The sequence below is a fragment of the Phodopus roborovskii genome, unplaced genomic scaffold (assembly GCF_943737965.1).
Source record: "Phodopus roborovskii unplaced genomic scaffold, PHOROB, whole genome shotgun sequence".
Taxonomy (NCBI): Eukaryota; Metazoa; Chordata; class Mammalia; order Rodentia; family Cricetidae; genus Phodopus; species Phodopus roborovskii.
The window spans coordinates 10,669,958-10,686,923 of NW_026126598.1; the positions used below are offsets into that span (position 1 = coordinate 10,669,958).

General features: G+C 50.0%; 1 protein-coding gene across 1 annotated transcript; it reads left to right on the forward strand.

Moving 5' to 3' along the window:
- Positions 1-1,649, forward strand: Hspb1 (heat shock protein family B (small) member 1). The gene is made up of 3 exons (XM_051204968.1): positions 1-522; positions 1,157-1,220; positions 1,336-1,649. Exons 1-3 carry the CDS (start codon positions 135-137, stop codon positions 1,523-1,525), a joined length of 642 nt encoding a protein of 213 aa, XP_051060925.1. The 5' UTR covers positions 1-134; the 3' UTR covers positions 1,526-1,649.
- Positions 1,650-16,966: the final 15,317 nt, after the last annotated feature.

A 16,966-nucleotide genomic window follows, 5' to 3' on the forward strand; every position in this document is an offset into this window, starting at 1 on the left:
GACGGTCATTGCCATTAATAGAGACCTGAAGCACCGCCTGCTAAAAATACCCGGCTGAGCACCCATAAAAGCACAGCCGGGGCTCCAGTTCGGCACTTCTCAGATCCTCAGCCCTGACCAGCACAGCCAAGAACATGACCGAGCGCCGCGTGCCCTTCTCGCTGCTGCGGAGCCCCAGCTGGGAACCATTCCGGGACTGGTACCCGGCCCACAGCCGCCTCTTCGATCAAGCCTTCGGGGTGCCTCGCTTGCCCGATGAGTGGTCGCAGTGGTTCAGCGCCGCTGGTTGGCCCGGCTACGTGCGCCCGCTGCCCGCCGCCACCCCCGAGGGACCCGCTGCAGTGACCCTGGCCGCGCCCCTGGCTGCGCCCGCCTTCAGCCGTGCGCTCAACCGGCAGCTAAGCAGCGGTGTCTCGGAGATCCGGCAGACGGCCGATCGCTGGCGCGTGTCCCTGGACGTCAACCACTTCGCTCCGGAGGAGCTCACGGTCAAGACCAAGGAAGGCGTGGTGGAGATCACCGGTGAGTCTCCCTTGTCCCCACAAGAAAAGAAGCTAGGGAGCCGAGCGCTGTGGTGGCTGTAGAGGGGTGGGCGGGTGTGTGTGTGTGTGAAACCAGGAGGGATGGGAGCCTGGAAAGTTAGAAATGACTTCAGAGACCGGGAGGCCAGTGTCGTTCTCCCTAGCCAGCTTCCCTTGCTGCGGAACCCGGGGCGCAGGTTGAGCCTAAGAGCCCTGTCATTCTCGATGATTAGGACCAACAGCTGGGGGTGTAGCTCCCGGTAGAGCCTCGCCTCGCCTAGGGAGGCCCTGGGTTCTACCCGCAGCAACACACCCTCTGGGAGACCCCATTCCCAAATAAGGAAGTGCTGGGACTCCTGCCAGGGTCCCTAGTCCCAGTAGCGGAGGGGGCCTGCACACAGTGCGCCTGCGCTGGTGTCCATCCTGGGTCAGAGCCAAGTGCAGTGCCGCGGCCCCTCGTATCCCAAATCCCAGAAACGAACTTTCTGGAAAGTTTTAAGATTCCAGAGAGTCAGGCATCTTACCTCACTCTGATTTGTGTGCTGCCTTAGTGTCCCAGCCACTCCTTAGCAGGTGGTGGGGTCTGCTACGACAGCAGAGGGTTGCCTCTGACCTCCTTCTGTCCCCACCCACAGGCAAGCACGAAGAAAGGCAGGACGAACATGGCTACATCTCTCGGTGCTTTACCCGGAAATACACGTGAGTTCTGGTTCCTTGCGTGGATGGGTGGAGGAAAGAGGATCCAGGGAGGACAGCAGAGGGCTCGGGATCTGGAGGGATGTGTAACCTTTGTCCTGTTTTTCTTCGTGTCCAGGCTGCCTCCCGGTGTGGACCCCACCCTGGTGTCCTCTTCCCTGTCCCCTGAGGGCACACTTACCGTGGAGGCTCCGCTGCCCAAAACAGCCACACAATCAGCGGAGATCACCATTCCGGTCACTTTCGAGGCCCGTGCCCAAATTGGAGGCCCCGAAGCTGGGAAGTCAGAACAGTCTGGAGCCAAGTAGAAGCCATCAGCCTGCTGCCCATCCCCAATAGCCATCACTGGCCACCACTCTCTATCAATCTTTATGCTCTTTTGATACATGTCCTTTCTGTTTTTCTCAAATAAAAGTTGGAAGCTACTGCTTGCCACCGTCTCAGGCCCCGGTGTTTCTAGCGGGCTAGGGATGAATGCTCTAAATGGGAGCATCCTTTGGTGTCTTCACGATGGGCTCAGCCCTTCCCTGGGTCCAGCCTAACATTTCCCTAGGAAGAGGTCAAAAATGGTAACATGGAGATTAAAATTTTACCAGGGTGCATGCCTGTAATTCCAGCACCCAGGAGCTGATGCAGGAGCATGGTGAATTTGAAGCCAAGCTGGGCTACAGAATGAGTTCTAAGAGTGCCTGGGTCACATACTTGCTGTCTCCAAAACAAAAAATAGGAGCTGGGGATGTAGTTCAGGAGAGTGAGTGTTTGACATGCCTGAAGCACTGAGTTTGACACACACGCAGGACACACACACACACACCGAATAAACTGGGCATGGTGGTGCATTCCAGAGGATCGGAAGTTCAAGGTTATCCTTGGCTAGATAGCCAGTTTGAGGCCAACCTGGGACACATGAAAACTATGTCTCAAAAGAAAATTAACAGGGAGCTGGAGAGATGGCTGGGTGATTAAGAGCAGTGGCTGCTCTTCCAGAGAACCCCGGTTGAATTTCCAGAACCCACGTAGAAGCTCACAACTGTCTATAACTCCAGTTCCAAGGGACCTGGCACCCTCACTCAGGCATACATGCAAGCACACTAATGCTCAAAAAAATGAAAATAAATAAAATTTAAAAAGTAAAACAATAAAGAGTAAGGCAGACCTACCACTTGTCAGGCCCAAAACCACTCCCCACCCCCACATTCCGGTATCATTCGCCTTTATTAAAGGAGCAATTTCCTTGTCTGTGGTGCCTATTGGCACAGCAAAGTGCGTGCTAGCCTGCAGGCTTCCTCTGTATTACAAGTACTGTGGCTCTTCTCATCCCGCTCCCAGCTCATGGGCTTTCCTCCCCAGCGTCTCATTGCTCTGTAACCCTCATTTGGTCCTCTCTCTCTTTTGTCTGCCTCCCTTCATCTCCCTGCCCCCTTCTCTCACAGCTGGGTCCAGTCTGCTGGCCATGTTCAATCTACTAGTTTCTCTCCCTACTCTGATCTCTTCCAGTACAGCCTCGACTCTACTCTCCCTCATATCTACAATAAACCCTTCCCAGAAATCTTACCGTGCATCAGTCATGCGTGTGTGTGTGTGTGTGTGTGTGTGTGTGTATCTGGTGCTGAAACCCTTAGTTTACACACTACTTCACACCTATGATCTCAGCACTTAGGAGGCACAGGCAGGAGGATCAGGAATTCAAAGTCAGCCTTGCTATAGAGCAAGTTCAAAACCAGCCTATTTAGAGGCTCTGTCAATACAGCAACAACAATTAAACAACAAAATAAACAATTAAAAATACTATGAAAAGCAACAATCTCCAAGGGCCAAGTATGGAGAAGGCACAGGGGGTGTGGCAATTCCAGGCAGCTTCCTGAGGTGCTGGCCTAGTCACCCCACCCCACCCTCCACCCCATCCCACCCCTGTGCAGATGCCTACAGAATGGAATCTGGGCTCTGAGCTCTGAGCAGAGAATTAGGATTGTGTTTGACGTTTTGGTTAAAATCGACAGTGATCCTGGCATCTGCTTGCTCCGGGGAGCTTGCCTTGACTAGCCCATGTCAAAGCAATTACACAGGCCAAGCTCCACCTTTGTTTGCTTTGCTCTACCCATCCATCGTCCTCCAGGAGGCCCAGGGAGGGATCTGAGGGACTCTAGGGGGCTTAGGAGCACAGGGCCATATAATCTAAGGAACTGGGACTGGAGGGATTGGTACAGATCTATATTCCTAGCACTCAGGAGTCAGAGGCAAGAGTAATACTCCAGGCTAGCCTGAGCTACATGGTAAGACCTGTCTCAAAAAAAAAGAACCAAGTCTGACAAGATGGCTTAGCACTTGCTGCCAAACCTGATGACCTGAATTCAATACCATAAATCCCACCAAGTAGAAGAAAACCTACTCCCAAAAGCTGCCCTCTGACATTCACATACCCACCATGGCACACTCACATTTGTGTCCACACAAATACACAATCACACAAAATAAATGGGGAGGATGGCTCAGCAGTTAAACACTTGTTATGCAAGCATGAAGACCAGAGTTCAGATCTCTAGAATCCACACAAATGCCTGAGCCCACTTATTACTCCAGCCTTGAACAGTGAGGATAGGGGATTTGTCTGGCTAGGGCAATCTGGCTTGGAAGACCATTCCCATCCAGAGCTCTGGGTTTGATTAAGCTGTCTCAATGAATAAGGTAGAAGCAATGGAGAATGATCCCTAGTCTCAATCTCAGGCCTCCACATACACATACAACTACATGTATTCATCGGTGTGTACACTCGCCCTCAAATGCGCACCACACATACACACACACACACTCCTTCTTAAACCCACAGTCCTGCTTTCCCAGGGTCCATGGGAGGAGCAGCTTCCTGCAGGGACCTATCTGGCACACCCTGTCCCCTGCCACCACCAACTCCCCAACTCTCTCAGCCTCTTAACAATGTAAGCTCCTCTGCCGGGCAGCCCCTGGGTCAGAACACCTGGAACAGGCATGAAGCCAGAGCAGGTCCTGGCAGAAGGAATTATTCTGGTCCAGCTGGCAGTACCAGTCTATGCCTGTCACTCAGAGTTCTGCCCCATCTTCTTATCTCTTCCATTCACTGGCCAGGCTGTTCAGTTCAGGTCCATCTTGAGAGCCTAAACAGCCTCACTTAGCGTAAGGCATCTCCCTGTCAGTCATCTTCTGGTTAACTCCACACGTCCACGGCAGAGCATGGAGAATCAAGCTGGCTAGGTCCCAGGCTGGATCTGAGGGACCAGCTGTCTTGTGACTGGCACTAAGGATGTCCTGGCTTGCAGAGGTGTGACTGCATCAGAGATGGCCATAGCAAGGCTGCCCTGAGGTGCCCTTGGAGTGTCTCCTCAGATAACTCTGCAGTGAGGTACAGTCACTCCCACTTAACAACAGGGTACACAGAGAAAAACAACTTGGTACAGCAAGACTCAAAGAAGTGACAGGTTTGCTGGAGGGGTGTGGCCAGAGACAGGAAGACAGATTAGCCCAAGTTCAGAGGCAAGGGAACTCAAGAGGGATGGGCTCCATAGTTTGAAATACATACATATGTGTGTATGTGTATATATGTATGTATGTATGTGTATATGTGTATGTATGTATGTGTATATACATATATGTATATACATGTACATATACATGTATATACATATGTATACATATACATATATATATATGTAAATATAAACATATACATTTATGTGTATGTATTTATGTGTGTTGGTGTTATAGATATTTGATTAAGCCTGCATGCATGTATGTGCACCACATGCATGCCTGGTGCCTCGGAGGCCAGAAGAGAGGAGCATCAGATCCCCTGGAACTGGAGCTAGAGATGGTTGTTAGCCACCACGTGGGTGCTGGGAATCAAACCCAGGTCCTCTGGAGGAACAAGAACTCTTTTTTTCTCTTCCTGAGACAGAATTTCACTTTGTAGCCCTGGCTGTCCTGGAACTGGCTCTGTAGACCAGGCTGACGTCAAACTCAGAGATGCCCCTGCCTCTGCCTCCCGAGTGCTGGGATTAAAGGTGTGCACCATCACTGATGGTCTGTCTGGCTGCAACAAGTGCTCTTACACTCTTAACCACCTCTCCAGCGCCTAGACATACTCTTTAAAATGTTTTCACATGGCACACAAGTTTTCCAAGGGGGCAAGAAGAATTAGTCTCACATACGACATCTTACAATCTCTGTCATTTGGCGGCAGCTTCAGTGATTTCAGTTCCCGAGAGACGTTTATCCCTAATGTGCTACGGTGGAGATGAAGACACAGGTGGGATGGGGGGGGCAGAAGCTGGTGTAGTGATATGTTCATTTTGTCCGCACCTGTGGCACTGACTACACCCAATGGGGGTGGGGACGGGGCGGCCGTTACCTGGGAGAACTAGGTGATAAGCTGGGCTTTCTTGGTGATTAATTGTACCTTCTGGAGGCTGGAAGCAGGGTCGTGAGGCTCTTGTAGGGTGACATTGGTCCTGTGGGAATTCTAACATTAGAAACACTGTCTCCCCTTACTCCTCCTCAGGTTGCTGGGAAGATTGCGGACGTTCAGATCCTGTGTGCTTCCCAAAAGCAGCCCACAGTCTTTCAAAACAAGAACTGGCAAAGAAAAACTCCCTCAGTATGAGAACATTAGTCTAGGCTTCAAGATGGCCAAAGAGACCCATGGAGGGCACCTGCATAGACAAGGAACACCCCTTCATTGGTAACATCGCCACCCCAGGTCTGGTCTTGTCTGGTGTAGTGACCAAGATCAAAGATGCAGGGCCCACTGTCATTCTCTGGAACTATCTCTACTACATCTGAAAGTCCATTCACTTTGAGAAATGCCACAAAAACATATCTGTGCACCTGTCCCCCTGTCTCAGGAATGTACAGATCAGCAACGTTGTCACTGTGGGACAGTGCAGGCCCCTGAGCAAGACTGTGAGCTTCAGTGTGCTCAAGGTCACCAAGGCTGCTGGCACCGAGAAGTTCTAGAAGTTCTGAGAGGACTCTGGCCAACTCCTTAGAACAAATAGTTACTTTCCAACTTAAAAAAGAAAAGAAACACTATCTCCTTTCAAGTTATTTTTTGTTACAATCTAACAGAGGAAAGGTCTTCTGGGTATTCAGGCCCAAATTTTAAACCTTTTACAGAACAAGGGCTGAAGAGATAGCTCAGTGGTTAAGAGCACTGACTGCTCTTCCAGAGGTCCCGGGTTAAATTACCAGCACCCACATGGCGGCTCTCAACTGTCTATAACTCCAGTTCCAGGGAACCCAACACCCATGGCAAAACATCAATGCACATAAAATAAAATAAAAAGTTTTACAGAACAGAATTTGACTAAGGAAATAATAATGAAGGTGAAGCATGTGTGTTGGGGGTAGATCCCTTCTCTGTATTCAAGGGCTGCTATGCACAACCACAGGCCACCCAGGGCAGAGGCAGCCATGCAACTACGGAACAGTCAACTGCTGTGACTAGGGTCAACAATAGACGAGGCCAAGGTCACACCTTGATTTTTGTCTCAGCTTCATAAAGTCTTAGCATGTGCATAGTTCAGGATTCAGTACCTCAAATCCAAAATAAATAAATTCTAATTCAGCTTCTGTTAGTCTTTTGTGAAGGGAAAAAGTGAGAGATATTGTCTGCAAGTCCTGCCTGGCCATCCAAACCCGGAAAGGGAGCTTCAGTCCCAGATCTCAGGGAAATCCCCAGATTCCATGCCCAGAGGAAGCAGTCCTGTCAAAGAAGTAGAGTTTGTGTGAGGGAGAATCCCATGGCCTTCCCAGAGTGCAGCATGAGACTCTAGAGGTGGTAAGATCCCCAACATCTGGTGTTTCTCCTGCACCACGAGTCGGGACTGCTGGAATGCCTTGCTTAGCACATCAGTGATGTCAGCTATATCAAGTTTTAGGGGCTTAGGGGTGGCAAAAGGGGACAGCTCAGTCTCTCCAAAAAGCAAAAGAATCTTGCTTGGGGCCACCCTAAGATCGGCTACATTCTGAAGGGGCTCCTATACTCTGACAGCCAAGCTAACCAGGTTGAGAGGAGAGAGCCAAGGGCTCTGTGGCAAGACAGCTCCCCCCACCAGGCCTGCCTCTTCGTCTGGGATCTGAGGGGCTGGATACTGGCTTCGCCAGGACCAGCGATTGTATAGGCACTTCCTCACTTCTGTTAATTTTCCAGTCACTATCGATGACAAATCCATTAGCACCAGGTTTAAAATTATCTGTAGACAACCTGGGCTCCTCCACCGCAGGACCTTGGAACCCGGCTCTTTCCAGGTTCTATCATCTGTCACAAGGTGTTCACACTTACTGCTGGGACCACATTTTATTTGAAGTCTGTATACTATGTCTCCATAAATTGTTCTAGGACCCCCATCATGTCCATCTTGTCAGTGTCAAGTCTTGTCATCCTCTAAACCCAGGGACTTCTGCATGTCCCTGCTCTTTCCAGCGCTCCCAGCCTTCACATTCCAGGGCCTTCTACTGCTGAGCCTGTGCTGTCTGCCATCTTTAATCCCTGTCATCCCAAAGCCAACTCCTCCTTCACCACCTTTGGTGCACAGGCCCATATGGCCTTATTTTGGTATTGTTGCTGGTATTATTGGTTGATTGGCGCTCTGTCTTTTTGAGACAGGGTCTTTCTGTGTAGTTAGGCTGGCCTTGACTCACATCTTCTTGCCTCTGCCTCCCAAGTGCTAGGATTAAATGCACACAGCATCTTAGCCAACCTGTTACTTGAAATTATTACAGGTCCCGTGTTTTTCTATGCCTCTCCAAGTGCTAACATCTGCCCTCCAAGCCAGTATCTCCTCTGGGCCCAAATCCATGCTCTTAACGGGGCAGGTGAAGGAAACAAGCTAAGAGAGGCATTATGGGAGGTTGGGACTCAACTAATGGAGTGCTTGTCTAGTGTGTGTGAAGTCCAAGGATCCATTGAAGTCCAAGAATCCACGCCCAGCCTTATGATCCCTCCAGCACACAGACTAAGTAATCCCAGCACTCATGAGGTGGAGGCAGGAGGATCAGATGTCAAAGGCCAACCTTTGACTACATACAGAGTTTGAAGCCAGTCTGGGCTGCATGCGAGCCCCTTTTAAAACAGATGGAAGGTACCTCCTGTTAGGTTTCAATCCTGGACAAATGGCTAAGGTGCCTATTTAACATATCAGTTCTTACCTGTTACAGGGCCCTCTTGGCTGGCATACCCCACCCCCTGCCCTGAACACTCTAGCCCAGGGGCTGGGCTGCCCTTTCCCCAGATGCCCTTCCCTATATAATCCAACCACTTTGATTACCTGGTCTCTCTTCTCTACTCTCTGGATCTCCTGGCTACTGCTCCCCTCTCTCCCTTCCCCTCCCCTCTCTCCTCACATGGCTCAGGCTGCGTTACTCTGGACTCTCCCAGATGTCCCTGCCTCTGACTATGCTCTCCTACAGATCTACAGTACACCTTCTCCTCCACCACGTCTAGTCATGTCCTTTCCTTTTTATGCCTTTTTTTTTTTCCATTCATTTGGTGCTGGAACCTGAGACCAGTCATCATGTTCTTCCCCTGACCCTCTGCTTTTTTGGTGGTGGTGGTGGTGGTTTTTCCAAACAGGGTTTCTCTGTGTAACAGCCATGGCTGTCCTGGAATTTGTTTGTAGACCAGGCTGGCCTTGAACTCACAGAGACCTGCCTGCTTCTGCCTCCTGGGTGCTGGGATTAAAGGTGTCTAACATCATACCCTGCCCCTTCTTTTTTCTTTTTTAAGCTGTTCTGTGGTGATATATTATTTATGGTGTGTATTAAAGCTTGCCTGAAGATTCAGGAAGCAAAGCCAGCCTCAATAGAGATCAGGCAGTGGTTGTACACACCTTTAATCCCAGGACTCAGGAGAAAGGCGGATGGATCTCTGAGTCTAAGACCACCCTGGGGTACTGGAGAGTGAATCAGAGTTCACATCTTTGACCCCAGAATTTGGGAGGTATAAAAGGCAGAGGCATTCAGTCTGAGATTAGTCTCTAGCCACACTGAGGAGAGTATAACAGTCTGAGTGAATCTGAGGAGCAGTGAAGTCGGGAGCAGCTTGAGGATCGCCCCTTTGGTCTGAGCTGAGGTAGAGGTAAGAGCTAATGTCTGGGTGCTTTGCTTTTATGCTCTTCAGCTTGAAGCTTTAATAAATCATAAACTCTGTACCTATCCTGCCCATGGTTTGAAGGCGGAAAGTCTGCGGTGAGCAAATGTGTCACATACTTGGTCCTCAGCAGGTGGCACTGTTTTGGCAACTTTTAGGAGCAGGAACTTGTTGGGGGAGACATGGCCCAGAGTTCAATTTTCCAACCTCTGGTTGACAGGGTTGTCAGTCCCTTGCAAAGGAGCAATCAAGCCAGCCGAGTCTGTACAGACTTCCTCTCCAAGTTCGTCTCTTCTCTGGATTCCCCTTGGCCCACTTCCGCTCTCTACCTAGCCTGGACCTCTTGTTTTATCTCACTCAGTCCCTCTCTGACTTCTACCCACTTACTTCACTCTGTCCCACACTGTCCCAGCTCGGGACACCAAGCTCTCTCTTTTTTTGCTTCTGTTTGCTTGTTTGTTTATTGGACTTTTAAAGACTAATAGACTTGACTTGACATATTCATTTATAGATAGATAGATAGATAGATAGATAGATAGATAGATAGATAGGCTTCCAATTTGCTATATAGCCTGGAGTATGACCCTGAACTTCTGCTCTTCCTGCTTCCACCTGCTGAGTGCAGGAATTACAAGTTTGTGCCATCTTCCCTGATTTATGCAGTGCTGAAGATGGGAGTCAGGGATTTGTGCATGCCAGGCCCTGTTTCTGCTTACCAAGTATAGGGATTACAGGTGTGTGCCACCTTCCAGGACCAAGTACCCTTTTAGCATCCCCTTTACGACCATGATGCTCTCCCAGCCTCAGGCCTTGAACTCTGCTAATGCCTGAATTCGAGGGGCACAGGCAAAGAAACCGAGATAACCAGGGCAGTAATGTTGCACACCTTTAATCCCAGCACTCAAAAGGCAGAGGTGGTTGGCTCTATGTGAGTTCAAGGCCAGCTTGGTCTACAGATCAAAGTCCAGGACAGCTGAGGCTACCCAGAGCAACCCTGTCTGGAAAAACAACAAAGAAACCAAACTAACCACTCTGTGGGTGAATGGGGGAAAAGTTTATTCCAAACTGCCCAGGCCTTCTCTCAGCAAAGCAGGGAGAATCGAGAGGGGGCAAATCTTTGAGATTATAAGAGAATGGGAGCTTCGAAGGAAGCCTGTGGGCTGGGGCCAGGGGCTTTGAAATATATAACAGCTACTTGTGAGTTAGGCCTGGGGAAACCTTAGGCTAGCATGAACCTTGTTATTCTGGCAGGCACAGCAGACATATGTTAATGGAAGAGCAGTATGTCCCTAGTTTCCTTTGGATTGGACAGGATCCACAAAGGTTATCTTTCAGGGGTGTCCTGAAGCCTCAAGGCCATGGCCTCAGGGAAGGAGGATGTGAGCTCTGGGGAAAAGTCCCTGATCCTCAGAAGGTAGGTTGAATGTCCTAGGCAAGTCCTATCCAGGGAAGAAGCCCTCCTTCGCCAGGCTTTGAGACAGCCCCAGAATGATGCTCATATTTCTAGCACAGCACCCTGACACCCCAGAAGTCCCCAGATGCTCCACAGTGCCAAGGGAATATCTGCCCAGCTTCTACCAACCAGCCTAGAAAATAAATGGGGGCAAACGGCCAGTTTTAGGGTCTGGGAAGATAGCCTGGTTGGCAAACTGCTTATCTAGCAAGCATGGGGGGACCTGAGTTCGATCCCTTCTGGGGGATCTTACCCATATAAAAATTCTGGGCATGGTGTAGCATGCTTATAACTCCATACCAGTGAGGCAGAAATAGCAGATCCCAGAAGCTCACTGGCAGCCAAGCTTAGTCAGTAAGCTCTAGACCAATGAGGGAGCCTTTCAAAGAAGGCAGACTGCCATTTCTGGACACTAACACTGTCCTCTGGTCTCTGCATACAGGAATGCACCCACACGGGAGGGAAAAGGGGATAGAGAAAGAGAAAGGGAGAGAGGAAGAAGGGAGGGAGGGAGGGAGGGAGGGAGAGAGAGAGAGAGAGATCTTCAGTTATTGAAAAGGAGTTCCTGAACTGGACGATGGTGGCATATGCATTTAATCCTGCATTTAATCCTGGCACTCAGGAGGGAGAAGCAGGCAGATCTATGTGAGTTCCAGGCCAGCCTAGTCTACAGAGCGAGTTCCAGGACAGCCAAGGCTATACGGAGAAACCCTGTCTGGTCTTGAAAATATCCCTGCTGTAGACTGGCTGTGCTCAGGCCTCTTGGCTTCCTGCACATTCTGTTATTGCAGGTCTAGGAGCCACATCTGGAATCTAGGCCTTTGGCCTTCCCTGGTGCACCTTCTGGATAGGAATTGTTGATTACTCTATCTAATGTTGTTCAGAGCCAGACCTGCTGGTTGTCAATCATCCATTAGCAGCCCTAGGCCACTAAGCGGCAGCAGAGGATCATTTATGTACTTGTGAGCATTCGAGATAAACTGCCTCAAATCAAATCTGAGACCTGGCCACTTTTTGTGTATACTTTAAATTTTTATTTCTTATGTTTTTGGTTGTGAGCCTAGCCTTTAATGGCTGAACCATCTCTCCAGCCCTAAAGTTTTATTTCTTCTTCTTTTATTTATTTATTTTCAAGACAAGGTTTCTCCGTGTAGCTTTAGCTGTCTTGGAGCTCACTCTGTAGACCAGGCTGGCCTTGAACTCACAGACCCACCTGACTCTGCCTCCCAAGTGTCATTCATTCCTTTTAAACTATGCGTACATGTGTCTGGGTATCGGTACATGCATGTGAGTGCAGATGTCCAAGGAGATGAGAGACATTGCATTCCCTGGAGCTGGAGTTATAGATGGTTGTGAGCCATCCAACATGGGTGCTGGGAACTGAGCTCAGGCCTTCCACAACAGTAGGATACATTCTAAACAGCTGGGACAATTCCCAGCTGTATGTAATACCTGCAGACACCTGCAGAGGCCAGAAGAGGATTCTCTAGAACTGGAGTTACAAGTAGTTTTGACCCATCAGAGATGGGTAGTGAAAACTGAATTTTACTAGAGCAATAAAAGCTTTTAGGTACTGAGCCATCCAACCTCCCCATCACCACGCCTGTCTCCATTTGGATTTTTTTATTTTTTTTGAGACAGGGTCTCTCTGTGTAGCCCTGGCTGTCCTGGAACTCACTCTATAACCTGGGCTGGCCTCAAACTCAGAGATCCACCTGCTTCTGCCTCCCAGGTGTGGGGATTAAAGGCATGCACCACCATGCCAAGCTTCCGCTACTCCCCTTTTAAAAACTCAGCTGCTGCTGGTGGTACCAGCCTGGAGGCAGAGGCAGGCAGGTCTGAGTTTGAGGTCAGCCCAGTTTATAAAGAAAGTTCCAGGACAGCCAGGGATACACAGAGAAGCCTGGTCTCAAAAAAACATAAGAACAACAAAAACCCAAAAATTAAAAAACTACACACAGGGTCTTACGCAGCCCAGTGTCGAACTTGCTATGTAACCTAGAATGGTTTTGTGTTCCTAATCTCCCTGCCTCCAATATCACAGGCATGTTTCACAGGAGACATATGTGGGGGTGGGACCTAGAAATGCTAGGCAGGCACTCTACCAATTGAGATACCTGTTTTTGTCTCAGGTTGGCCTTGAACTCCTGATCCTCCTGCTACAGCCTCCCAAATGCTGGGATTAGAAGTGTACACAACCTGTGGTAGTGGTCGCATATGCCTTTAGTCTGAGATCTGCCTGCTTCTGCTTCCTGAGTGCTGGGATAAAAGGCATGTGCCACCACCGCCTAACCTAGCCTTATCTTCCTAATGTTATGGTAGATGACAAGTGAGAGGCCTTCGCTCCTTTCTTCTGACCTCGCTGCAAGCTGATTCCTGACTGACCACCATTCTTCATTTAAAGCTGTGAATGTCTGGCCAGGGCTGGCCAGGCAGGCTAGGAAGCCTTGAATACTAATGAGAGAAGGGACCCATGCCCTCAGGACTTCAGCTGTGCGGCCCACGCCCACCTTAGTGCCCTGCCAAAGGGCCAGCGTGGAAGGGGATGAAAATGAACAGATTCGCCACCCACCTTTGAGCCCTCCCAAAGAGCATGTGGACTGGGTTGCAAATAAGTGAGTCCCGGTTCCCCACTTTATGACACAGGAACAATGTTGACGTCTTGGGGTGGCGTCCGGAAGGTAATCTGGAAATGAGGAACAGCGTCAAGCCTTTAGAAGCCAGAGAGCGGTTCCTATGGCAACCCTGACGGCAAGAACCACCTGGAACCTGATGCCTCATCCTCCAAGATCACGTCCTTCCAGGGACAAACCCCTTGGAGGTTTTTACGCCCTAAAAAAAAAGAAAAAAAAAGCCCGGATCCGATTATTCGGTAAAGACTGCAAAGGCGAAGACCAAGGGAAGAAAAGGAGGTCCCAGAAACCGGGATAAACTCCCGCATTAGCGTTTCAGCCCGCTCAGCAGGCAGATTCCAAAGCAGGGATTCGAGTCCCAGTAACAGGCCTGCCATTGGCAAGGGGGCAAAATGCTGGCTTGTGATTGGATCTTGCCGTGTGTAGGACGGAAGCTCTCTTGGCAGGGTGGGGCGGGGCTGAGCCGCGGCCCCGCCTACCTCACATCCGGGTACCTGGGCATCCCGAAATGGCCAGACACCGGTGGGGTAGTGGTTACTGTAGCAATGCCTGGCTCTCCTGTGCGCACACGCAGGCAGCACAATTCTTCGTCTGAAGTCTGGGTAATTAAGGGGGTTGGTAATCAGACACCCGGAAATGGACTTCTCAGATTGGCTGGACTCGAGGTCGCTACTGCCCTCAGGGGTCTGGGCGTTAGCTGGCAGCTGGAAGCTCCTGGAAGCAGATACCCACACGAACAGGGACAGCTGCAGAACCAGCAGTGTCCACCAGGAGGAGGCAGAGAACGACGGTGCCGGAGCCCCTGAGGGTTATGGGGAACAGGTCCCAGACTTGAATCCCAGCCAGCACCCCCAACTCCAGGGCCTTGCATTCAGCCTCATTCTTTTTTTTTGTAACCAAGTAATAGTTCAGGATCAGGCTGTTGCTTTCTTGGCGCGCGCGTGCGTGTGTACATGGAGAGAAAGAGAGGGTCTATTTGTATAGCCCTCGGCGACATGGCTTCGAACTCACAACAGTTCTCCGACCTCTTCTTTCAGAGATTACAGATGAATGGCTGTACTCCCAAAGGCTGGCAGGACTTGCTTTTGTTTTATGAGACCAAGTCTCAGGTAGCCCAACCTAGTCTCAAATGTACAGAAGCTGGCCTTGAACTCCAGATCCTCCTGTTGATAACCCCAAGTGCTGTTATTGCTTTTTGTACCCATCTTTTTTTTTTTTTTCCGAGATTGGCTTCATGTAATCCAGGGTAATTTTGAACATAACCTTGCGATTTTCTGTGGGTGTGTGTACGCAAGCATATGCAGAGACCAGAAGAGGGTGTTGGGGCCTTCTCTATCACGCTCTACCTATTCCTGAGACAGGCTCTTTTCCGGAACCTGGGATTTGAACTTCCTCAGCTAGGCTGGAAGCCAGGAAGCACCAGTTGATGGTCCTGTGGAACACCTGTCGCCTGGCTTGCCCAGTGGGTGCTGGGTCCTGGCGAGTAAGAGTGGAACACTCTTCACAACCAGGCCACAGCTCCAGCCCTAACCTCGAGCCGATCCTTGGACCTCCGAGTGCTGGGCTTTCAGGTGTGTCCCACCACACCTGGTTCGTGCCATCCCGAGAATGGACTGCAGAACTGTGTATGTTAAGCACATACATCCCATGTACTTACCCAGCTTCATTTTGTCCATGACCACTAAGCTATTAGTCTTTGGATCATGCCTTTAATCCCATCACTTGGGAGACGGTGTGTGTGGGGGTGGGGGGAGCAGTGTTGTGAGCTTCCTGTCTTTTATGGCTGGCTCCTCTAGCTCCTGCCCCAGCCGCAGGGTGTGGTATGGTGGGAATTTGAACATTTAGGATGTCTGATATTCAAGGACTGACCTAAAATACTTATAGTCAGAACCAGCTGGATCCTTCATATGGGTTTACACAGCTGTTAGCTGCTAAATCTGTCTTGACTCTGGTTTCCTGATTTAGGGCCAGGTTAGGATTTTTCACTCGCCCATTACCCCTCCCTTATGCCTCCCAGACTGAGAACTCAGCACTGAGGAGGGGTGGCTGTGTTTAGAGCAATCAAAGTTGCAAAACCCCTTTTTCCTTTCTTTTTTCAGGACAGGGCTTCTCTCTATAGCCTTGGCTGACCTGGAACTCACTCTGTAGACCAGGCTGGCCTCAAACTCCTCGCCTCTACCTGGGCCACTACTCTACATGTGCCCCCAAACAGTTCTCCCACCCGAAGAACTAACAACCAGGGCTAGAGCATAGTTTGGTGGGTGATTCCCAAGCATAGGGATTACTTGCTAGGCCAGGGTGGGGGTGTGAAGCTCAATGGTAGAGTATTTTTTTTTTTCAAGACTTACTCCATATCCAGTGTTCTGCCTGTATGTATACCTGAATGCAGAGAGGGCACCAGATCTTATTATAGGTGGTTGTAAGCCACCATGTGGTTGCTAGGAACTGAACTCAGGACCCCTGGAGGAACAGTTAGTACTCCTAACCTCTGGTCCATCTCTCCAGCCTGCTAGAGTGATTCTTAAGATTCCTTTCTTGAGACAGGGTTTCTCTGTAGCTTTGGAACCTATCCTGGAACTAGCTCTTGTAGACCAGGCTGGTTTGGAACTCAGAGATCCACCTGCCTCTGCCTCCCGATCGCTAGGATTAAAGGTGTGGACCACCATCGCCCATTGCTAGGGCGATTCTTAGATTATCTCAAACATTGGGTTCCATCATCAGAATTCCCAAAACAGCTTAAACCTAAAAACTGTGACAACCATAAGACTCTCCTGCCCACCCCCCAAATCTGGCTATATGTAATTTGAGAATAAAGATGGGCTGGAGAGATGCTCAGCGGTTCAGAACACCCCTGGCTCTTCCAGAGGGCCCTGGTTCAATTCCCAGCACCCACATGGCAGCTCACTGCTGTCTTGTGATTTTAGTTCCAGGGAACCTGGCACCCTCCCACAGATATGCATGTAGGCAAAACACCATTAACAAAAAAAAAGAAGCCAATCCTGTCATGTCCATCACGATGGGAAAGAAGTGACTGATGGTAGTCAGACCCCCTGCTGCAGATTCATTCAGAATGAAGGTGTCTTTCAGACATACTTTCCTGTTGAGAGGTCCCTCCCTTCTGAATATGGAGAGCAGCTAGTTTCCTGACATGGTCTTTGGGAGCAGGATAACTTCAGACCAGCAGCCTTCCTTCAGCAGGCCAAGCAAGCACACATGGGAGATAAAGCACTGAACGAAGTCAGACCTCCCCATCTAGAGGTCTGAGGTCGGAAACCTGGTGTCTTTCTCCAGGTGCTGGCAGTTTGGGCCTTGACAGCGTAGGTAGTGGACACTGTTGCGTAAGGCCAGGGCAAAGGCCAGAGGCCAAAGGAAAATCTTCAGCCATTGAGCTGGGTGTGGTGAGCACCTGTCACCTCAGAATCTGGGAGGTGGAAGCAGAATTAGGAGCTTAAGGCCCAGATGGGCTACATAAGACCCCATCTCTGTCCGCAGACAAATTAACTTGATTTGTGTGTGGAGGGTGGGGGTTGGTTTGGGTTTCTGA

What these genes read in the sequence shown, in the direction of transcription:
- Hspb1 (XM_051204968.1), top strand. Translation starts at nt 135, where the DNA reads ATGACCGAGCGCCGCGTGCCCTTCTCGCTGCTGCGGAGCCCCAGCTGG. An exon ending in AGGCGTGGTGGAGATCACCG is followed by an intron (nt 523 to 1,156) that starts GTGAGTCTCCCT and finishes CCCCACCCACAG; the next exon opens with GCAAGCACGAAGAAAGGCAG. An exon ending in TGCTTTACCCGGAAATACAC is followed by an intron (nt 1,221 to 1,335) that starts GTGAGTTCTGGT and finishes CTTCGTGTCCAG; the next exon opens with GCTGCCTCCCGGTGTGGACC.